Raw genomic sequence first — 23922 nt, 5'->3', positions numbered from 1 at the left:
AAACACATAGTTTAACAGGTTTTCCATAAAAAAATTTATCGTTTAGCTTCAATATTGAATCAATGTCACAAGTTTTAAGGACAGAATAACAACATGGAGTTTCTCATACAGCAGCGCGCAAGGCACGACGGGAGGGAAGCCGATCACCTCACCACTGTGCAGGTGCGTCACGTGTCAAAGGTCACACCTGGCTGGCACAGACACCGGGAGGGCGACGAAACGACGTAACTCACCTGTACGAACTACCTGTGTGTGACGGTACGTCCAGGTGTATTTAACCATCACCTCACCTGACGTGTGTTTTTTCCTGTGTACGTTTCTAAGCAAATATGTTCCTTGTTCATGAGAATACCTACAAGTATTATCTTAGACCGCCCAGGTGCCGAGTGTGTTCCGTCGCCCTCCCCAGCGTGCCTTACCTGCAGCGTGCCGTGACGGCGAAGGATGTGGTCACTGATTGGACTGTTCCAAATATAACTGTAGAGGGGGGTGCAGGAGGGGGTCGATCAGCTTTTCACCCCTTTCTTCTCTCCACTTTGGCATCACCTTATATATGTCCTGCCCAAATTTGTCTGATAGCTTCTAGATATTGTCAAGTCTTTAAAGTAAAGTTTTACAGAAACGTTGGTTACACCTGCCCCCCCCCCTACCTGTCCGTGTTTGGGACGTCCCAGGTGAGAATCTGCACAAACAACAAACGTCTGATCTGGCCCGGGGCGGAACCGGTCCGGCAGCGGCGTTTGTTATGCAAATCCGGGAAGCCTGTTTGTGCCAGTGAGGGAGGGTGACACTTCGTACCGTCACCGCAAACAGGACAGCTTTCTCACAACTACAAGTACATCCAGAACAAGGTAGGCGAACGTTTGTATGGTTCTAGTACTTGTTGTTATGTGCGAGACCATTTTGGGACCACCTGTAATACAGCTAGGACGCAGGTGGGTCTTTTCTTGTCAGTATCTTCAGGTGTTTACCACTCAGGCGTGTCCCCTGAACAATTATCTCAAACGGCGAGACAACAAGAAAATTTAAAATCGTTAGCTTCAAAATCAGAATCCCCAAGAACTTCAGGGGCTGCTTGGGTGCGAACGGTTTTCTTGGATAATCAAACAAGCGTGAGAAATGGCTTACATCTATCTAGTATCATTGAAGCTTTGTCAGCACAATGCATTGCATGAATTATCGAGTTGTTTACTAGAAACTCAGGTATATGCGAAACCCTATCCACCCTGGATAGGCAGTGTAATTTCCGTCTGTACGCGGACAACACCATTTAGTCTGTAACAAGTATTTTGTAGTCCTTAACATGTTCTAAGAAGAGTTACGAGCGGTGTGCCGGCGCCAGAGTGTCTAATCTCCAAGCAGATCTTTCGGTGGGGGTAAGACAGTATCAAACTGGCCAGTCTGTGACCATTTCCCCACCGAAATGGATACAGACTCAGTATCAAATTGGCCAACGGTGGGGAAACGCATACAGACTGACCAACTTAATACTGTCTTACCCCCACCGAAAATTCTGCTTGGAGATTAAGAGTGTCCACCATTGTAGGAAACCCGATCTCTGCGCGCATTCCGTGTGGATCGTTACGCTCTGCCGGTTTGTTTGTGCTTAGGTTAGACTCAGATCTACTCTAGTCTCCACCAGACTCCTTTTGCAGGCTGAATAAATCGTAGAAATCGGTCTAAAAAGGGTATATAACTGACCAGAGAAGGTAGCCGGCCATCGTGCAGGCCGATTGGATCCTCGATGGCCGGCTGCCTTCTCTGGCCAATTAATACCCTTTTCTACGATTTCTACGATATATTCAGCCTGCAAAAGGAGTCTGGTGGAGACTTGATCTACTCCGCTTCAAACCAGAATTGACCAGAAACAGGCCATGTGCATGTAGTATAGGCTACATGTGTTAGAGAATATAGAGCGCATGTCTGTGAATTGCTTCCGTTTAGTCTAATAACAGCAAAATCATATCCTGTTGCTTGAGTAACTGCTTTTTGGCGTATCTTATTACCTGGATGTCTAACCTTCACCGACGTAATAGAAGCAAACTTAATGAAAATACTTCAGTCTCAAAACAATATAATTCATGGGACTACTAAAAAGTAACACGGTTAACACAATATCGCAGACGGTTCGAAGTGTTTTTCAGGCTTATAAGGTGTATACCTACATGTTTTCGTACTAACTGAAAGATAGTGTAATACAGTAGAACAACACTGTGCAGCTTAGGGCGGCTTAAGCCTATTCAGACACAGGATCAAGAATTGCGTAATCATTGAAGTAGCCACTCAGAATCACGCTATGGTGTTGGAGTTAAAATATATTTTGTGTAGCACGATAGCAAGATGGACATGACTGAACTAGAACAGCAAATCAAGTCAGCACGACAAGTACAAAATGCACATAGCTGTTGAGCATGGGTCTAGGTTGTCTAAGATTTATATCTTCTAAGGTTTTTTGTTCTTTAGGTTTAACTCATTGCTATCTGCTTTGAAGGGGATACATGCTAACCAGCAGGCGTGAGCTCCCCCACAGTTAAGCCTTGTTAATCCACATGTAATTTACCTCTAACAGCGTATGTACATAACACAAAGCCGTACATAATAATGAGTGGTTGACCTAGTTCTATGAAGTCAGCTTTTCTTAGGTTTAGGTGGGAATGATTTCTCTGATCAAGATGATTATTTCTTGCACTTTCTTGAAAGTTTTGCCACATCTCCATCTGATTCAAAACTAAACTATGCGGCCTAGTGTTTGCCAACATAACCACTCCCAGAAATTTACAAGCTCTTCTGACTCAGGCCCAGGTTATTTACTACTGCATGCAGAAAATGTCTTTCAGCCACAAAAAGATCTGCTTGGAGATTATCAGACTAATGCTTGCAGGCTAGGCGTAACAAGTACTCCATGAAATCTTCGAAATCTACAACGGTAGCTTCTGTGACACCCAGGTTATTTACTCACTCCAGAAAGTATCCAAAACACCCAGACCAGGTGAGCTGAATTGAGTAAACAGCACATGGCCGCAAGGCTAACTCCTACCGGGGGGTTCATGACAGCTCACACGGCGGTAAAATTCCGCTGATCTGGTGTTTTCAGTGACACTGACGGTTTGGATATGGTTCACAGGTGGCAACCAAGCAAAAGGGAAGGCAAATCCTTGACAAATCAGTACTATCAAGTCTGAAAAGACAAAAATATAACAAATTGTAAAGGTAAACCACAAAAGCGGCCAGAACGTTCGGGGTCACTTCGTTCTACTTCTATGTGAGTCAGGTCGATAACAACCGAAGGTCGAATATTTGAAGGTCCAGAAACTAGTTTATAGGAAACTTTGTGTGACTCCATTCCCTGAGGGTGCTTGTCGGTTACTGGCTGTGAGGTAAGGAAAACATTGATGGTTGTTGGATAGTTTTGTTGCAGGGAAGGAAAATAGACGTATACAGTAGAGTTGGCATCTAGACAGGTTTAAGTTGAATTTAACCCTGATTGAAATCGTGCCAGTCAACTAAAAAGCAAAGAGTCGTAGCTTAACGTCAAACGCCGGATATCTCTTGCTTGCTTTGTAGATCATTACTACCTTGAGAAAAAAGTATTGGAATAAACCCTGTAGTTTATGCATGTCCTAAAGTATCCTACGCTTTTGGTTAACAATTTTCGTATTTGGTAAAGATTTAGCATTAGCTTCAGCCATTGTTCTTTGAAAGTCGCTGTGGCGAAAAGTTTTCGTCATTGCTCTTGACTCTTTGAGTTTGCTTTTTTGCAGACTAACCCCTAATGGTGCCAAACTTGGCTTGTTACCTCACTGAACTAACCTCAGTACAAGACTGAAGCGGCAAAGTTTGGGTGTAAGTCAGTTTAATAGGAGACTGTGACGTCACGAACGGACATCGAAGCTTCGTGCCCCCGGTTTTGTAGTAAGTCACAATTTAGTACAAGAAACGTTGCACTAGAAGAATAACTAGCCAAGTTGTGGTTCCTCTGAGATACTCCTGGCGTGCTAATATCCTCTGTAAGGTCACGGTTTGACGAGTGGTTCGGTTCTTCCCCCTCTTGTTTGACCCGCCTGAATCTCAGCAGGACGCCATCTTGGAGACGTTCGAAATCCATAAATCTGCTGACACAACCTGCTAATTACCACCTGCGCTTAGGGTAAAGCGTTGAGCATAATAGAAATTTATAGAAGGAAAGTACAATGATGTATCTGTACATTATCGATAAAAGCAGAAGTGATCACGTAAATCCTTGCTGTGGTTCCAAGTGTTCCCATTTGTTTTATCAAGTCACCAGGAGGACGCCATTTTGGAAACGTTCGTTCATCCCAAATCATAACCTATTAATGATCAGCTGTGCTTAGGGTAAAACTTAGCATGAAATACATATCTTGTATTTAAAATATCATTTAATAAAGGAAACCACAATGATATTTCTGTGTATTCTCGACAAAAAAATGCTGTAACGTTAGATTTGTCCTAAATTGTGCAATGTGACCGGTACTAGTAACTTGAAATAGGCCATGTGATACTTATAAAATACGTGTATTTATAATTACTTCAATACGAGGCCAGAGACACATAGTTATCAATGTTTCTTCTTGTTATTGACAGACTACAATAGCTGTGGCGGTTTTAAGTTGGCAGGTTTAAGCGCCTCTTTCATGAGATCAAGTTGTTCCCATCCGTGCCAGCCTGCCCCCCTCCTGACCCTGACCCCCCCCCCCCTTACCCTGTCGGACAGGTACCTGTTAGACACACCTGCGTGGCGGTTTGGCCCGGGGCGGCGTGGGAACAATGGGTGACGTCAGGTGGGCTGATCGGCAGGGATAATCATAGCCTGGATGCCAGACTGTGCTCATGGCCCCATGACTTAGGCCAACTGAGGGGTGTTTGTGGTAATTAAGATATCCTAGGGTACAGGTTGGCCCTGGAGCCGAGAAGCTAGCCTGTATATACTGGCCCTGACAACAGTCTGGCACCCAGGCTAGCCCTGGAGCAAAGGAGCAGGCCTGTATACTGGCCCTGACAACAGTCTGGCACCCAGGCTAGCCCTGGAGCAAAGGAGCAGGCTATAGCCTGCATACTTAACTAGAGTCATACTAGCCCTCAGCAGACTTAAGCCCTGGAGCCGAAGTCGAAGAACTAGCATACATACTAGCACTGGCAACAGTCTGGCGCCAAGGACTTTGCCACAGTGTGGTTGTTTTATGAGTAGTGCGTGTGTCTTTTGTCTGTAGTTACAGATCTACCCTGTCTAGTGACCGGTCATCTGTCGCCACAAATTGTAACGCATTGTACCTACTATTGTTCCACAGTATGTAGCAGTTATGTCATGTCGTGTTGGGTTACGCACGGGCTGATCACGTTTCTTGGAGCGTCTAATGTGTTACAAGTGGTGTAACAAAGTCTGTGGCAATCCTGTCATGTCATGTGTCCTTTGTGTGAGAAACATGTGGCATGTTTGCTACAGTTTGACGTAATTTAATACATGGCTAGTAAATGCCTCACATGTACCGAATAGACTGTTTGTAGCGACTTACGAGTCAAAATGTATCGCCAAATCCTCTGCACTTTTTGCAGATAGCACACCACCACTTTGTAACATCACTGTTGCAAATCACACGTCTTGTTTTTAAACTACATACAATGTAGCAAGCAAGCATGAAGACACATGCAATGTAGCACGTACACCAGCAAGCAAGCATGTGCAAAATGTAACAAAAATTGTGTTGTTCCCTGCCCACAGGGTGTAAGGTGATCTGGACGGAACATGGCTGTGAGAATACTTGGTCTGACCTGGGCACTTCTGGCGGTCGGTAAGTCAGAAAACTTGTGTACGATCTATATATTATCCTGTCAACTGGGGTGACGGTCACTGACCGAACAAGCCTCTTACTAATTTCATTCATAAAAAAGTGTATATTTCCTAAGGTTTGTGTATGTTTTGTTGAAATGTTTTCACTCTAAACATTACTACATTACTTCATGAATATTCATGGCTCTTTGAAACATCGGCTCTTGCTGAACAGGTGGATGTGAATAAAGAACTTTGCTATTCAATCATTTTTTTTGTGTGCGTGTTCAGTTTATGGTTGATTAAGTTATATCTGTGCCCCTCTTCTTATATATTGTACATCCAAATGGTTCCGTATTGGCCCGTATGGGCTGGGCGCGTAAAGCGCATGGCACGTTGATAAAGCTTATTCATTCATTAATTCATCCAATCATTCAATAACCTGATGGAATTATTCACAGATGCGCTACTTCTTTCTAGACTCCACCAGACTCCTTTGAGGGCAGAATAGATAAGTGGAAATCGGCCTAAAATGTAGCTGTCCAGTTCTATGCATGCAAACTGGACCCTCTTTGTTCGCCCAACTCTCCTGGCCGGCCACATTCTTTTTAGGCCGATATCTACTATTTATTCAGCCTGCAAAGAAGCCTAGTGGAGATTGATTTCATTTTTCTCACGCCGATACTGTTGCTACCCTCCCCAGCCTTGCCCTGTCTGGCGGCTAACGGGCCCAGTAGCGGTGAGCAGTACGTGGCGCAGGTCCGGGCCAGGAGCCGCCGCGCCGCCTGCGATCCATTCATAGACCCCAGCTGTAAGGAGTTCGTCAGTCTGGTGAGGACAACAGTTACTTTACAGTGTAATCTTACATACTGGCAGGACGAAGTCTTGGTAGAGGCCAAATGTTTTCTTACATTTTTAATGAAATATATATTTATCAATGTTGGTTAGTCAACAATTGGGTCTCCCGCTTCGACGGTCCAATAGATTGTAATACTGTCCATGTCCAGTTCCATCATAGTGTATGGTCTTTGACAGCAGGACTAGCCTTTATAATAGCCACAGGCAAATTGGACAGCCTTGGCTGTGCGTGCTGAACAGCTACACCAATGCATATCTACATACATATCTATTACTGTGAAGACTTCTGGAAATGAATGTACATAACTAATAATGTTATTTGTTTGTTTGTAGAACACAGAATGCTACAGCTGCGACATGAGTACGGACCCGGAGTGTTACAAGTTCCGCAGCAGACAGACTTCAGAAAAGGCGCAGTGCGACCCGGGAGAGTACTGCTGGGTAGGTTTTTTTTTTTTCAAGAAAAAAATTATATTCACACGAACTCTCATTCGTTCAAGTAAAAGTCGGCACATTTGCTCCAGACTGGACTGGATATTTTTTTTTTATTTGCACTTACTTTCTGCAAATGACTTATGAAATTACCTAAGGAATGGCCCAGGAAGTTTGTATCGTCCCCCGTCTCGGTCTTATCATTGTTGATTTGTCCTTTACAGCTGTGTATAGCATGGGCTACAGTTTTACTTGCCCTCTTCCATAGAAATGTCACCATCTAGACATTGAATTCTATTTACAAATCATAGTAAACATTTGTTGTTGTTTGTTGTTTTCGTTGCTAGGTTACGAACAGATACGACATGCAGAGGAACGTGTGGACGTTCTACAGCCGTGGCTGCGAGGACCGCACATGCGCACAGTGGCAGAAGTGGGAGTGCCAGACCACCAACAACATCCGGGAATGCAGCTTCTGCTGCAGGGAGGACCGCTGCAATGGATTCTGGGGCATCGCCAGCGGTGCAGTACCGACAGACGGCGGCAGGGGGCTCTTTGGGGTAGTCTTAGCGCTCATGTCCGCTCTGTATGTAATGCTGTAGGAGTTGGTAAATTAGTGAGAAGAGTAGAAGAGTGTGGAAGTTACAGATGTGTTTAGCGCTGCCGTTTAGATCAGTAGACATCTTTTTTTTCGTCCAAAATTTCAATCCAAAAGTTCTAGAAATATGTTTTTCTTTTAATTACTGAAATAAAAGAAATTTATACCCTTGTTTTACATCAATGCATTTCAAGTGACGTATGTGGAAGGCGTGTTTAGCTGTATTGACATTGTTTTTACAACAATAATTATTATATAACCATTTGCTGTTGTATATATTTATCATGGGTGTAGGGCTATTTGTGGTGTTAAGGTAGTCAGAAAAAAATAAGTATTCCTACATACACATCCCATATTTAAACTCTTGAGCCAGGGTTTGTACAAATCTCTACAATGAACAGTTCTTGTTGCCTAGAATGGCATTTGTATCTATACATGTACTTTTAGATACTATTAGTTGGTCGTAGTTTGTTAACCTGTAGCAATAACATGAGAGATACTTTTAAGGGAGAAGTCTGCAATGTAATAGTTTGTAGAATTATGACGAGTGATCACTAAGAGTTGAGGCAATAACATTTCTGTAGTCTATTTGTACAAACGCAATTTTACGACTTTGTTACTCTCCAGTACTTTCTGCATCAAGGTAGTATATAGCCGACATCTTTTTATATTCTGTAAGAGACTATTAGTACATACTTGGAAGTAAAGTTTATTTACTGTACAACACAGGTTGTTGTCTTTCTGTTTCTTGCATTGAGGCTAGGAGTTAAGCATAACGGGCTGGAACTTTAAATTTGCTGTGATTTGAGTTACCAATCTGTCCCATTTAAACTTACTCCAAGAGGTACCGACAAACACACACACAAGCAAGAACAGGCATAAATCTAAAGCATAGCATTACATTAAAATCGTTATGATTCACCTGTTATCAGATTATCAGACTGTTTAACCTATATAACAAACGCAGTAGACGGAAAAAAATCCACATTTAGAAAACCACGTCAGGACTGAGTCAGACCACACTCCACTGTACACAATTTTATTCCAGTTCACAAAGATTTTCCTTATTGTAATAAAATCTGTACAAAAACATCTCACATTTTCCTTCCGAGACAAACAAGTGTTTTTCATATAAAAATCCTGATTAAACGTAACTTATAATTACGTACTACAACTACAGTATATCGTAACAGGACGAGCCAAAATCACAGATTGGCCAGTACTACATGTAATACTGTGTGAATAAGAGAAAACCTTCAAATTCCACCAATAAACTCCAATAACAGTAGAAAAGCTGCCTTTTTGGAAAGCTTTATGCAACACACATTGATTTTAAATTGCCCTTAACAAGAAAACAGAAATAAATGAAAAGTCCTTTCTCCCAAGTCACAGGTATGTCACATACATGTAAATGTTGTTACTTTTCACGTATAACATAAAATACAACTAATATCTATAATAATTATACAAAAAAGAGATTTTCTTGCAATCTGACTCAAAACAAAGACGGGGAAATCCGTCCAAAAGACACATGAAATAAACTGAATCTGAGAACCACGTAAAACCTTTAGTGTTTAATAACAAGTTCCACACTTTCCACAGACATTATCTCAACACTGTTCAGTGAAACACGGTGTATTTACAATCATCATTCCTAGCCCTGGTTGGTCCCGTAGCTGTCAAGTTATTTTACACATTTCATATTTACAAGAAAATACATGATCCTATATCATGATATATCAACTTCCACTTGACTTATGATTCAACTAAGGTGTTAAAGCATCCAATATGGTTTGTCTATAACATATCATATTCACATGTTATCTATAGAAACAGGCTATCACATTGCATCACCCAAGCCACAAAAACATTCAAAGAGCACACCAAGGCCATTATTTGATACACAAACGTTTTGATGGGACAAATCTTATCACAAGATTTTCATTACTCTATGCTCTCTTTCTGTACTTCATGTTCACTGCTGAAACAGCAAATCAACAGTTTTATGAAAACTGATCTGCAAAGGTGACAAAAACAGAGAAAGAAAGAACTGTGTTGCTGTTATCAAGGTAAAAGACTTTTCAAATCCAGGCTGATTGTTTGGAAAAAGTTGAGCTTCTGACAGTCATTGTTCTGACAGTACTGTCACAGTAGGGTCAAGGAATTATTTGTTGCAGTCAGAAAACATTACAATCTTTCCCCAAACGTTGGCTTTGAGATTATAAAATGACAGAACGAACATCTTCCAACTCACAGAGGAAATTAAGACGTCTCAAAGATTTGCAAGAGAGAAATATCGCTGACTAACTGCACAGTTCCAGTCAACAGGAGCTGTGAGAGAAGTCTAGCAGTCAGCAAACATTACAATTTTCTGTTTTGAGATGATGAAATGATGAGATCAAAGATTCTCAAAGATGTGCATGTGATCCAACTTTCCTCAGGGAAATATCGCTGACCAACTGCACGGTTTCAGACAACAGGTTCTCAAAGATGGAGTCGCTAAGCTGAAGCTTTACGGCGAGTTCATCATCATCGTAGTTCACCCACTCTGGCTCCTCTGTGGCCAGCTCCTCAATCAGAATCTCATCCACCTGGTCTTTCTTCTTCCGCCCCATCTTTAAGAACTTGGTGGTGTGCTGCAGCTTCTTAGAAGGCTGAAGACCGAGGAGGACTAAGACACGTTGTTGGATGACGCTGGTGAGCTCCTCCAGTCCTCCTGGCGGCCGTCTACGGAAATGTTTCCTCTGTGATTTCTTCGGCTTCATCCAGACCGGCGGCGTCTCGACGTTTTCTTCGGCGTAGATGTCCTTGAAGATTTCGCCGCTGAGGTCGAAGATGATTTTCTTGTAGCTGCGCTTGCTGAGGCTCTCGATGTCGTTCCCGGGCGTGTCGTTGCTGAGGAGGTCGCGCGGGGTCGCGATGGGCGCCAGGTCGTCGCCGTACTCACGGTTGTTGTGGAACACCTGGACGGACGACTTCACCAGGCTTCGCACCTGTAGGAAGGAATGTATGAATGAATGAATGAATGAATGGTTTATTCAGGTTAAATCGCCCACAGCCATTTTGCTGAATTGTGGATGTCATTACAATACTAATTGGTACTTTCGAAAAGACAATTTATTGTTTATTTCACGTTCACATCTAGAAAAATGTCATAATACATAATGAAATAAGTCCTTGAATAGTTTCGTCAGGTTGGTAAGTCACTAAGTAAGGACACTCTTTTTACACAATGCATCTATAGCAGCGACACCTGTGCTGCAATGCAATATGAACCAGTCAGAATTGCCCTGATGAAGGTGACAGACGGTCACTGAAACGTCGGCTGAATAAAAGACTGGGTTGTGTAAAAAGAGTCTCTTTACTTTCTGAAATAAGTCCTTTTGATAAATATTTAAGGATTTCTCACCTCCTCCTCGTTGTGTGGTATTGCGAAGAAGACGTCATCAGTGACCTTCTGCAGGTCCAGTTTATGGGGAGAGGTTCTCTGGGACTGCGGAGGCTCCTGGCTTTCCGGGGAACGTTTAGACGCTCCCTGGCCCTTCTGCGCACCTCTGTGGAACAAACAAATGGTTTATTTGTTTTGTTTATTTGTTTTGTTTGTTTATTCTGTTGTTCCTTTGTATTTGGATCCGTGGTATATGTGTTATCTTTTGTGTTATTGTTGGTTTATTTGTTATTTTGTAAATGAACAATAAAAAAACAAAAAAACAAAAAAAAACAAAAAACAAATGGTTTGTTACTCATTACCGGTAGTGCCATTACAATCAATAAGTGCTTATCAATTTTCGATTGGACATAAAACTCATTTCCAAGCATGATCTTAACCCTGCTGCCTAACCCTTGCAGTAGAGAATGATAGTCGAGATTGTACCCAGTTCCTTGAGTAACAGTTCACTAATGTGTATCTCAATGTCATTACCTGGATGCCTAACCTTCATTGATGTAACTCTATACACTATTTATGTGTATAGATTTTGTCCGAACAGATTGAATTACCTACATTGTATATAAAGCACATATTAAACGCATGTACATAAAATATATCAGATTTCTAAACAATTTTGCATTGAGTATGGAAATCAAACATTTTGAGTTTCTCCTTGCTTCCTAACTTTGCAAAACAATGATGCTGTCCTCCTCAAACCACCTTTGGTATACACATTCTCATACTATAGGTACGGTGTAATTTACCTCTGAACGCTATAGCAGTGAAGCTGTTTTAGCATGTTACCTGTTCCCCAGGCCGAATATTCCGTCCTCCTCGAACCAGGTCTGGTCTGTGCTGAGGATGTCATCCAGCTGTGCCTCTAAACACTATTTAAGCACCTAGGCAGGTAGTTAAGCAATAACGTAGTGAAGCTGTTCAGATCTTACCTGTTGCCGAGGCCGAAGATGCCGTCCTCCTCGAACCATGTCTGGTCGGTGCTGAGGATGTCATCAAGTTGCGCCTGGAACTCATCCAGCTTCTCCCCGAACACAGGCGACCCCGGCCGCGGGTGCAGTTCCACGGGCGACCCCGGCCGCGGGTGCAGCTCCACGGGCGAGTTGGGCCGCGGGACGGGGTCCAGCGGCGAGCTGGGCAGCTGCAGCTCGTTCAGCTCATCGTCCAAACTGTCGTCCTGGTCCCGTGCCTCTTCCAGTCTGGTTACCACGTCAGGACGACGTTTATCCGTTCTTGAATGAATGAATGAATAGATGAATGAATAGGTTACAACTAACCGGCCATTTCTCTATAGTGGACACCTGTCCATAGTGGTTAAATTTGGCCAGTCCCTTGAGTGACCACTATAGACAGGGTTGACTGTATTTAGACTGGAAAAAGTGGAATGCCTTGTCGGCCTTAGCCACTCTTCCCAGAGATCCAAGAATAAACAAGGAGAAGTCGTAGACATCATCCCTCCATGAAATAGCTTGTTATTTTGTAATCTTTTGGTGTATTTCAATAGAGATATTATGAGTCAAACTGTTATAGAGTTTGCGAATATACTACTGGGGATGGTACCCAGGCTACATTTGCCTGTACATGTAGGTCAATGACCAGACAAATGACCTGCAGACCAGACAAACAAGATTTATTTTCCTGCAGACTCTATAGGGGTAAAAATAGATAGGGCTGCCTGGGTCTGACCTACCAGCTGGAGGTATAAACAAAAACACTCTGTCCCAACTTTTGGGTCAAACAGACCATCCTATTATGAAGTAGGGGTGAAAAAGTGAAAATCCTTTTAAATCAAGCAATAAAAATATGCGACAACCTGCTAATGCACTCCAAAACACAAAGAGACTCAACAACTACCCACATACCAAAAATCATACCAAACCATCCCCTAGATTTTCCAAACATTCAACACAAAAAGTCCAACATTAAACATTTTGTAAATATCAAACGCAAACAGCTAGGGGACCCAAATTTAAACCACTAAACCATGGTAATAACAACTACATGCTACCTTAATATCGCACAAACAGTCCATAACGCGAAAACAACAGAATAAAAAATTAAACTGCAGTACCAAGGTCAATCACCAGGGGCTCAAAGTCAACCTACACAATCTCCAAGGCCCCATCCATCAATCTGCCAAATATCGTACAGTTCCTTCTCACCGATCTTCAGATATCAGACCAAACATGAAACGGAGTAAAAACAGTACCCCCATTTTCATGGAGGGTAATAAGTAAATAGATACAAATTAATACAAAAAATTTAAATAAATTACCGAATACATAACAATAGAGTGTGGAAACAACAGGACGGTTTATTAAAGATGGGAGGGTGCAATGAATTTTAAATCTCTAGTGAAACATTTGTTGACTCAAGACTAGTTTGAATTTCACAACAGTATACTTGGAAGCTGAGTATCCATAGTAACAATTACCACATCTTGTCTAATATCTTGTCAAATTTCTCAACTTACCGTATTCTCTGCTTGTGCTTCCTGATGTTGAGGATGTCGGAGATGGCGTCGGAGAACAGACCTGTGACGAGCGACTCGGAGAACTTCTCAGCCTGCTGGCGCGGCGTGACCTCCGGGCTGGTGTCCGGCGCTGCAGGAGGGGGGCGCTCCGCCCGTCTCTGCTGGATCTCGTGCTCCCGTAACAGGAGGTCTAACAGCGGCGTGTGCGGCTTGTTGTCCTTATCCCGAGGGGAGGACGTGGGAGTCCTTTCGTCAAGCTCCTCGGCTTCGGCCTGCCTGCTTTCTGCAAGATTTGTGATGCAGGAGAGAGAGTCTTGGAGGACCATGGAGGCTAGATCGTCTGTGATGTCGTCTACGAGTTTGTCCTTTTTCTCTTCAGAAGAGTCTTTTGGTAAGTCTGAAGCGTCGCGAGGCGTTTCGGCGAGGTCCTTGGAGGCTCCCCGCGGAGTGTCCTCGGGTGACTCGAGAGCGAACGACTCGACGGCGGCTGCTGCAGAGCTGATGGCCTTCTCAAGTTCACTGTCGCTGCTGTGGAGCGAGATCTGCTCCGAATCCGGCTCCTCGTCCTTCTGGGATCTCTCGCGGGATTCCGGGATCGACCGCGGCGTGTCGAAGTCGTCCGAGTACGTCCGTTCTCTCCTCGGGGCGAAGTCTTTCTCGCTTTCCGCAAAGTCGAGTTTAAGGCGAGGGGTTTCTACGTCGGAATCCGTCCGGTCGGTTTGTTCTGGGATCTCCTCAGCGACGGATTCTTCCCGTTCGGAGGTGTACTCCTCGAGCGCGGGTTTGAGGTTGTCGGGGGTGACGAACACGCCGCGGTCCGGCGCGCAGGAGAAGTACCGCATGCCGTCCCGCGAACCGTCCGAGTCCCCGATCGCTTTCCGCAGCTCCACGCCCGCCCACATCCCTGGCGCAAATGATGTCGGGCCCTTAAACCGTAAAATGCCCGCCTTGTCTCCATCCACAACGACGTTATCCCCGAGTTTGTACTCCGCGAGAGGGTCGACGATAATTGGCGTGCTCGTGTCGATTTCCGCTCGGCGGTCGCGTGGGGTCGGGGTTTCCGCCGGTGACGCGACTGGAGTTCTGTCCTCATCGCTTTCTGCTGTTTCTGAATAAATAAATGAATGAATGGTTGGGTCAAAAGTAGATTGTGCATTGCAGCCATAGGCTGAATTGCGTGCTTAGCCTATTAGGCTCTTTACCGATTAGCCCTAATCTTATCTTTTCTATTCGAATGAAAGCTCATCTGTTTAGTAGAATCCATAGTTATACAGTTCAAGCTTAGTTCCAACACAAAAAAATCTTTTTCAGTTAACTATATTGAAAAGCTTATTGCAAATTCATGCCCGGGGGCTAATTGCAAATTACAAACATAAAGGAACATTGAAACAGAGTATAAAATCATAATGAAAGGTAGTTATAGCACAAGAAACGCTACCTTCTGTAGTTTTGCTGGGAGTTGCCGGTCCCAGCTCTGTCTTCAGGTCGATGAAGAGCTCGTGTCTTGACTGCTGTGAGCTGGCCGTGCTGCGTGCTGATTGGCCGCTGAAGTGCTCGCTGATCTCCTCCTCGCTCGTAACACTCGGGCTGCGGTCAGACCTGGGGGAAGGAACAGGAATCACAATTTTACTCAAAAATAACTAAGGTCTTGTGGGAACTGCGGTGGTCAATCTCTTGATGTTATAAGAGAAGAGTGGGTCCCACTCTTATAATGCAAGAGAAGTTGATGAGAATGATGTAACATAATATATAATTATCATTAAGTTTGAGTGCCACTACTGATGATGTAAGAGAAATTTGATTTACACTAGTAGTGGTGATGACTTGTAGTATCACTTCTGCTGATGTAGTAGAAGTGCACCACAACTGACGATGTAATTGAAATCAAAGTACCAACACTGATCTGTAAGCAAAGGTTGAGTCGACTACTGATGAATCCCTGGTCAGTTATTTGTCAGTAAAAGGAAAGAATAAAAAAATGTGGTACCTGTTGCTATTGGATGCCACTGTGGGACACTGTGCTTTGATCAATTAAAACCATTATCATGCACCTAGATATTTGTGCACTACAGGGGGAAAAACCATACCTGCTCCTGTAGCTGCGTTGCGACCCCTCAAAGTCGTCGCTGTAGCTCTGGTCGGATGACTTCTCGCTGACGGTGCGAGTGCGCTGGGACTGCCGGGACGCTGAGGTGGAATAGGACGTGAAGGAGTGGTCGCTCTTCTGAGACGAGTCACTCTCAGGCTCCTCCTCAGCTTCTGCCTTCTTCTTCACCTGTGGCATAATATAAAACTGATACAGTTTAAAGGCATCCAATGTGATTTCAAAGCAGCAAAACTGGAAATATTCTGAATAAGACAATCTTTGTGATATTGACACAAACTGCTTCACATTAGCACATTTCAATCATTTCATACGTTGGGTACTCAAAACTGCAGAAACAAACCTCAAAATGAGTCCTTTATTTTCTGGGTGGTAACCTAAAATAAGCCAAGGACCCTTCCAGTAACCATTTTCTGTCAGAATTATTGCTCCGTCACTACACATTGGGACACCAGTTTCAACTCAGTATGTAGATAAATGACTAGAATATTGACTTTGAAAAATCGGGTTTCCCAGCCCTAAAAACTGCACTGGATGCTTTTAAGTGCCGGACACAGCATATGCTAAACAGTACGCTACCTTACTGTGTCCACCTGCTGAATGACAGTTGATGTTAAACACGGATAGTGAGTGTGTGAGTGAGTGAGTGAGAAAATCATTCTCTCTCTCTCTCACCTGCTGCATTCGCGACTTTTCCTCCAGCTCCTTTGCGAGTTTCCGCGACTCCACCACGTGCTTGACGCGAGGAGACAGCTCCGAACCCTCGGACCTCGCCGTGCGAGCGGAACTTGGCTCCGTGGGGATCTCCTCGGCGATGGAAGACACGGAGGATCGGGTGTCACGCGGGGATTTCTCCGTCGGCTCCAGTTTGCTGAGCTCCAGGTGGATCCCCTCCAGCCGCCGCGGTCGGATTTCTTCTAGCTTTTCAGGACGGGTGGGAGATGGCAGGGGGCTGATCAGTCTCTTCTCTGGGGGGACGAAAAGGAATGAAACAATATATCACAATATATCATGGGTGCACAAGGCTAAACATTGAAATTAAAGTGACCACTTCTGCATAAAGACCACATGACAAAGACATCACTTTACTAGGCTAAGCATAATATAGTTACAGACACTACTTAATCTTGATTAATTTTACTGACCACAAAATATGCAAAAATCTTTTAAGTCATCCTGGGAAAGAGCTTAAATCATCTTGAAGAAAACTTTGATACAGCCAAAAGAAATTTGTGGGGAAGAAGAGTAGAAACTTGAGCTGTGTCTTTCCCAAAATCATGCAGGTAGGACTTTTCTGGTGCAGGTAAGTTTTTGTCTAATAAAGATGTGCAGATATAAAGAAAAAACTATAATTTTCTTGTTATTTTTATTCCCACCTTCTGCCGGGGACCGTGGTGTAGGCTGGATGCTGGCTGGCGTTGGCATGGTGATGGAGTCTGTGTGGTCCTTCTGTGCCGACTCCTCCTCAAAACTGGACTTACTGGACCGGCTGCTCTCTGACTCACTACGCTGCTTCCATCTGGGGGATAAGGTATCAGTTTGTTACTGTTGCTACCTTTCAGTTAGGTATATGGTTGATGAATTTAAGTTACTATACTTATGTCTACCAAAGGAAAATATTGTTTTTACTCTGTTCCAAACACTGACCTGGTCAATGACCTGAACCTGACAACTGTCTCCATGGTAACTAGTGTTGGGTTACATCATGTTGCAATTTTATAGCAGGAGGGATTTATACTCCTGTCACCATATATATGAATGTGTTTGGGTAAGAATAAACAGAGCAGACCATATGCGAAGGTAAACATTATGCATTTGCTTTCTAATTGCTTCTTCTCCAAACCAATAAGGTCATTGACAATATGTTTTCCTTCAGTAACCATAACGATTGTATGGACTCCACGAAAAATATTGTCAATGTAACAAACATTAATGGAGATCCCAATAAAACAAACAAACAGACCTGGTGAGGTCTGATTGGCTGCGAGGGCTGATATCGGGCGGGGTTTTCAGTCGTCGTGGCGACTCGGCTGGGCGGGGCTGTTTGATCTGCGGCTTGACAACGTTTTCCGCTTCTCGCTGCTCCCGCTCCAGGTCTTCTGTCGTCTTCTTTATGAACATGTCATACGCCTGGAGAGAGAGAAACAAAAAATCAGGGATTTCAAACTTCTGAGTCGTAGACATTTTGCACTAATGAACTACACAATAAGAATGTCTAAATAAATATTAGTCATATTCCTGAAAACAGTGGAGAAAAGAAGAAATGGGACAGAGTAAAAGCTCTAATTTTTTCCATTTGTTAGTGACTATTAAAGCAGTGGTTCTCAGCTGCAAAGTGTTCTTGCTTCTTGAGAAAGTAAATGTTGGGGCATTGTTTCTTCTTACATCTTAAAAAGTAGCCTTTGAACAAAGGAATGACCCAAAATCTAAGAAATTACAGTGACTATGTTGACAGAAATAAAGGTACAGAAAAACAGTATTTTGAAGAAGTTCCATGAAGTTTCTTTACATACATGTGTACATGAATGTACAAGCATGGGGTAAGAATTTAAATTAAAGGAGTCTAAAACAACAAAAACAAATTGAAAAGCACAGAACCAGCTGGCTAGTCCCCAGGTCTTGCCTCAAACCTCAAACATACACTTTTGTACATGAACGTGTGAAAAAAGAAAGACAAAGCCAGGTTTCCCATTGTTACACTGCTGTACAGTCTCCATTCCTGTACAAGTTCAGCTGGCCCTGATCTCCACATGGTCCATTCACAGATTTCATGGGTCGGCAGGGCTTTAGTGGTGTGTGTGTGACTCGCATAGACAAGTGTGGCTAACATTCCATCAGACCCAGCTAGCACATTTTGGCTGACTTCACAAAAACTTTTCATAATTTGATCTTGATCACACAGAAATCATAAAGTTACACCAAAAACCTTGTAACAAAACTGTTCTATTTTTCAAATTTAAGAACCAAGAGACCTGAATAAAACAAAGTCCTGCACAATGTTGCTATTGTAGTGTTCTACATTGTACATGTATGTGATGTTGTATGTAGTAAACTACAGGTCTTGTCTAATGCTATCAGAACAACCAGACAAAGTGCAAGTTGAACACATTGTTCGTTAGGACACTTTTTTGTCCCCTTTTCTAACAATTTCTTGACTATACAGAAATTAGGATGTCAGCTACATGCTGAACAAAACTTAAAAATGAGCAGAAACACGAGGTAAGGAATAAACAAAGACATAGAGTGACTTTGTTCCACTTCCAGAGTGTAACTGTATAACAAATTTTATACTAGATAATATGATAAAACTTAGTATCATCACCAAGGAAACTTGGATTTCTACTAACTGTAATTCCTGATGTTTTCATGGTACTTTTATGTTTGTGTTTTTGGCAGTCACACTCTGTACCACGAACTTATCATCATCTTTCCTGACTCTTTTACCTACCATGAACATACAATGTCATGTATAGTTCCGTGAACACCTTCAATTTTTGTCAGACCATGGACTTTTGCTAACGTGAACATAGAGGGAATTACAGTACTACTCAGTATTCATAATTATTAAGAAAAAATGAATGGGGGGGCATTCCTTACCTCCAGTTGTTTCCTGAGGGCCTCCTCCTGAGCTTTCAGTTTCTCCCTTGTCCGTCGTTTCGCCTCCTTCTTGAGTCGCTCGGCCACCATCTTCCTCTGCTTGAGTTCCTGGTTCAGCGCGCGGATCCGGCCCTCGATGTCACTCTGGTCTGACGCTGTCTCTGTGGATCACACGCGAAATCCCTCAAGGTCAAACAGGGGAGCGTCACAATAGTTCAAGGTTATTTTCTAAGAGCTAAGAATTCTTTTGTTAGGCATTTCACAGATGCTCTCTTGATAACACCAGTCCTAGATCAGTAATGTCGCTCTGGTCAGACGCTGTCTCTTTGGATCACACGGGAAATCCTTCAGTGGGATCAAACGAGATCGTCACACAAGTTCAGGGCTATTCTCAAAAAAGGAAAGTTTTCTTTACTCAACCCTTTCTACGACGTTGCTTTGAAGCTGTCTCTGTGGATCACACGGGAAATCCCTCAGCAAGATCAAACAGGGGATCATTGCAAAAGTTCAAAGATACTTTCCAAATGTTAGACATTCTTCTCTCAAGTGTTTTGTTGTCCTAATAGTTCATACTCGAAGATACCTACACTGTTGCTTTGGTCAGAAGCTGTCTCTATGGATCAAACAGAAGATCCTTCAGCCAGATCAAACAAGCCAAGTCTCAGAAGATTATGGTTACTTCCCTGGCTGGTGAAATTCTTTTGATAAGCCTTTGAATTTGATGATACTCTCCTAGCCTAGGCCTCATACAAGTAAAACCTGACCCTGACATTTTGAGATGCTGTCTTTGTGGATCATCTAGAACATCTGTCACTTACATGGACATCATACAAGCGAAGGAATGGTCTGTTTTGTTTTCCACCTTTTACTTTGCTTCTTGTCTTTCTTTTTTCTAATCCACAATGGCTGTGACCTTGAACCTAAGCCTGACCTTGTCTCTTTCACTAAACTATTCCCCAAACCAGCCATTGTTCACTGCACAATACTGCCACTCAGAAGGGGTGGGGGGCTTCTTAGAACCAGTCATTGTTTACAGAATGTGGTGTCCAGTAACTGTTGCTCAATTTAGCTACATGTATTATTGGAACAAGTTTGGCCGTTATTTCATAACATTAATTTACTGCATTTTACTAACACAGATAAACTTTCATGCTACATGTAAGTATAGAGCTCTATAACTATACAACAGTGGCCTGCAGTCCTTCAAAGTCAGAGTCCACCGACATGTCCTTCATTTTAAATGAGAACACTTGGCAGCTGTGAGCCACTGATTGCCCACTAAACTGTTCTCTATGTAAAATTAAGTAGGTATCGCTCACCGTAGCATATTATGCATATAAAAAAAACTTACCTGAGGGTGTGCATGTGGGGGTTGTACTAACCCGAGGGTGTGCATGTGGGAGTATACTAACCTGAGGGTGTGTGAGGGTTGGACTCCCCTTCAGACCCGCTCTCTGACTCCCTCCTCTTCCCCGGAACTTTCTGTGATCTCGGAGACACCAGACTCTCCCGCGTCCGTACTCCAGCAGGCTTCCCCAGGTCAAGCTTGGGGGGAGGCGGGGTACGCACCTACATGTAGTGTTTAATTAGGATTAATACATCATGTACAGTCTATGCAAGAAAAAAAGAGGTTCCACCGAAGGAAATATGAACAGGACTTAGGGGATTTTTGTGGTGTTATAAGAGTGCAGTTAAAACAAATAGAAGAATACATTTGAAACATGAAGTTGCGATGGAGAGGTCACAAAGAAAAAACAACTATGGCAACTACTTAAGCTTACAGTATGTACATGCACTATGTAAACAGTATAATGTACTACATGTATATACATGTACATTGCAATATACGATCCCAGTTAAGTATAGATAAATGTATTAGTACAATCATTGATGTATACAGATTACCCAATCAGCACCAAGGAGAGAACTATTTGTAAAGAAACAGACGTACCGGCCCCTTGCTGGCAGTCCTGGCGGTGTCGGGAGACTCGAATGAGTTGGAGTACTCCTCGCCTATGGAGCTGTTCTGTCCTGTGTCATCACTAGACACATCGTGGGGTCTGCAGGGGGAGAGATACAGGTAAAAAATGTCAACAGAATTATCTTGTATTAACTGGCTGATACAGTGTCAAGTGAACAGCTTACAGTAGGTGTAGGTTAGGCGTAAGCAGTCTACGTGAGATCTTGCGCTACAACAGACTTCGCTGGTATGGGCACGTACAAAGGATGGACCCGCAGAACTGGCCAAGGAAGGTCATGACAATGCCCACAGAGGACCGGAACCCGCGTGGTCGCCCAAAGAAGAGATGGGTAGACAGTATTAGGGAAGACGTCAAAAGCTTGAAACTGCAGAAGGCCAACCCGCTAGACAGAAGCAGCTGGAGAGCAGCAATTAGACCTAAAAGACACCCCACGACGTCCAACCCTTGCATGACGGGGAACAACGGATGTTAAGCCGTGCAGTGAGTGAGTGAGTGAGTAACAAGGGATGGCGAATGCTTTTTCTGTCCTGTGTCAATGTTGGAAACATCTTGGGACCTGCAGGAGGAACAACAATTAGTGTAAACAAAAATATCTTGTGTGTTAAGTATTGGGATCTTGAGTTGAGTCTTCACTCTACTAAGAATGTCTCCTAAGTGTTTAAAACAAGACGTAGTGAAACAAATTTCTTAGATGGGATGTAAAGTCGGTGTCTCCAGGTTTGACGAAAGCGACGTCTTCTGCAAATGAAAGACCCCCACTGCACCTATGGAAAGAGTGTGAATGGTTAACTTTACAGTCTGGTCTTACAGTAAGTGTATTACGCCTAGAGGTGGTTAACCTGAGTTATGCAAAACACAACAAATCTCTGCCTTACAGCCAGCAGAACCCAAGCGCAAGCCTCCTCTCCACATGACTAAGGACATAGTTACCACACTGTAAAATATGTAGTTGATTACACAAAATTCACTCTAAAATATATCTCGAACAAGAATGCCTTGTGGTGTTTGAAACAAGAAGATTAGTAAAACGAATCTCAGAGTCCCTTACAGCCAGCAAAACCCGAGCGCTAGCCTCCTCTCTAGATGACTCCTAACGTACAGGGACGTCTGGACCAGGTACTGACACACGGCTAGCACCGCCGCGTTACCAAACGTTACACACATGGGGACGGTTAAAAAAAACGTTATCGCGTCGAACGTGAAACAAACGTCCGGGTCCGAGGGTTGTTCCCATTCATGCTGGATTAGTGCAGAAATCCTGGGAAGCTCGCCTGGCAGCGGTGCCTCATTAATTATGCAGGGAGGGGATCGCGTGTGGGATGTGTGTTTTAATCCACGAGGGAAAACTTTTACAGTTATTTCCTTACAAAATACCGGTACTCCACCAAAGATGATTGTTTATGTTGTGTGTTTTCATTTGAGGCCACACGAACGTGTTTCCAAAGTTTAATATGAAACATCTCCAGTAAGTGGACAAGACTGAACCAGAGGGCCGGGGAGGATTGCGTGTGGGATGTGCGTGGGAAAACTGAAGCTTTCTGTTACTGTATCAGTTATTACCTTACATTACAAAATACTTGATTGTTTATGTTTGGCATTTTCATTTGAGGCCACATGAATGTATTTCCACGGTTTAATACCAAACATCTCTAGTACAAATCTTGTAAGTGGACAAGACAGAACCAGAGGGCTGGAATAATGTCTGCCATCTTACAAACTTGTTTCCTAGGCTCAGTTTTTATAAGTTGACTTTTAAGCTTTGTTTTTCAGGATGAATTTTAGAAATTACCTGCACTGAGTTACACATCAATTAGTGTGCCCTAAATGTGTAAGTGTGAATATTAGATCTGACCTTACAAAGCGGTCGATAACCCGGAGGCTTGTCTCCTTAATCCCTGGGATAAGTTAACAGTTAGGGACGGTCCACTGATGGTTGGTGGGGGGGTGGGGTTGTACATGTAGCAACCCAACGTTACATTTTTTTTTACATTAGAATCATTTCTGGGTGCAAAGTACTGAAAGCTTGCCATTTGAAAATATGATTATGCTACCAAGAATAAAGAATTTCACCCTTTTTCTATGATACATGAAATGAACCAACTATTGGACAAATCCAAGAACCAACAAATAAAATTGGTCCAGCCTGGATCCCCCCTTGGGACCAAAAGATGGAAGCTTCAGGGTAAAGCTGAAAGGATCGAAAATATCAGAATATCATCAAGAATAATGAATTTCACCCTTTTTTATATGATCATCATAATCATCATCATCAGCCGACATTTATGATACATATCGACATTGGACAACTCCAAGAACCAACCAATAAACTTGGTCCAGCCTGGAACCCCCCTGGGGACCCCCAGATGAAAGCTCCAGGGTGAAGCTGCTGGACGTGGCAGCGCCGGGCTTTTATCCCAGAACACGAGCCTGTCTGGTGTGGTCGGACGTCTGGCTCCCAGGGTCATGGATTATTCATGTACACGGAAGGGCCAGGAACTATGTGTACATGTGCGTGTGTTAGGGTTTAGGTGTAGGTGTGATGATCCATGATGTATCCAGTACCTTGCATGTCTAGTTCTATTTCTGAGTGTGCTAGTATTCTGTTCTGGATGGTCTCTATTGTGCCTATTTACATGTAGTCCTTTTCC

General features: G+C 43.2%; 2 protein-coding genes across 2 annotated transcripts in view; one reads left to right on the top strand and one right to left on the bottom strand.

Moving 5' to 3' along the window:
- Positions 1-731: 731 nt before the first annotated feature.
- Positions 732-7805, top strand: LOC109462012. The gene is made up of 5 exons (XM_019758498.1): positions 732-851; positions 5738-5807; positions 6489-6616; positions 6977-7084; positions 7423-7805. Exons 2-5 carry the CDS (start codon positions 5762-5764, stop codon positions 7675-7677), a joined length of 537 nt encoding a protein of 178 aa, XP_019614057.1. The 5' UTR covers positions 732-851; positions 5738-5761; the 3' UTR covers positions 7678-7805.
- Positions 7806-10066: 2261 nt separating this feature from the next.
- The window catches only part of LOC109462016 (centrosome-associated protein 350-like), a 39764-nt gene continuing 25908 nt past the window's right edge, over positions 10067-23922 (bottom strand). The window contains 12 exon segments of the mRNA XM_019758505.1: positions 10067-10666; positions 11083-11227; positions 12051-12350; positions 13592-14699; positions 15030-15190; positions 15679-15866; positions 16371-16663; positions 17072-17214; positions 17659-17825; positions 19293-19453; positions 20705-20861; positions 21244-21352. Coding sequence (XP_019614064.1) covers positions 10082-10666; positions 11083-11227; positions 12051-12350; positions 13592-14699; positions 15030-15190; positions 15679-15866; positions 16371-16663; positions 17072-17214; positions 17659-17825; positions 19293-19453; positions 20705-20861; positions 21244-21352 — 3517 coding nt within the window. The 3' untranslated portion in view covers positions 10067-10081.

Source organism: Branchiostoma belcheri, unplaced genomic scaffold (assembly GCF_001625305.1).
Source record: "Branchiostoma belcheri isolate BF01 breed outbred unplaced genomic scaffold, Haploidv18h27 scaffold98, whole genome shotgun sequence".
NCBI lineage: Eukaryota > Metazoa > Chordata > Leptocardii > Amphioxiformes > Branchiostomatidae > Branchiostoma > Branchiostoma belcheri.
Note: the sequence above shows the minus strand (reverse complement) of the source record. Positions and strands in the feature narration are given on the sequence as shown.

What these genes read in the sequence shown, in the direction of transcription:
- LOC109462012 (XM_019758498.1), top strand. Translation starts at nt 5,762, where the DNA reads ATGGCTGTGAGAATACTTGGTCTGACCTGGGCACTTCTGGCGGTCG. An exon ending in CTGGGCACTTCTGGCGGTCG is followed by an intron (nt 5,808 to 6,488) that starts GTAAGTCAGAAA and finishes TACCCTCCCCAG; the next exon opens with CCTTGCCCTGTCTGGCGGCT. An exon ending in ACCCGGGAGAGTACTGCTGG is followed by an intron (nt 7,085 to 7,422) that starts GTAGGTTTTTTT and finishes TTTCGTTGCTAG; the next exon opens with GTTACGAACAGATACGACAT.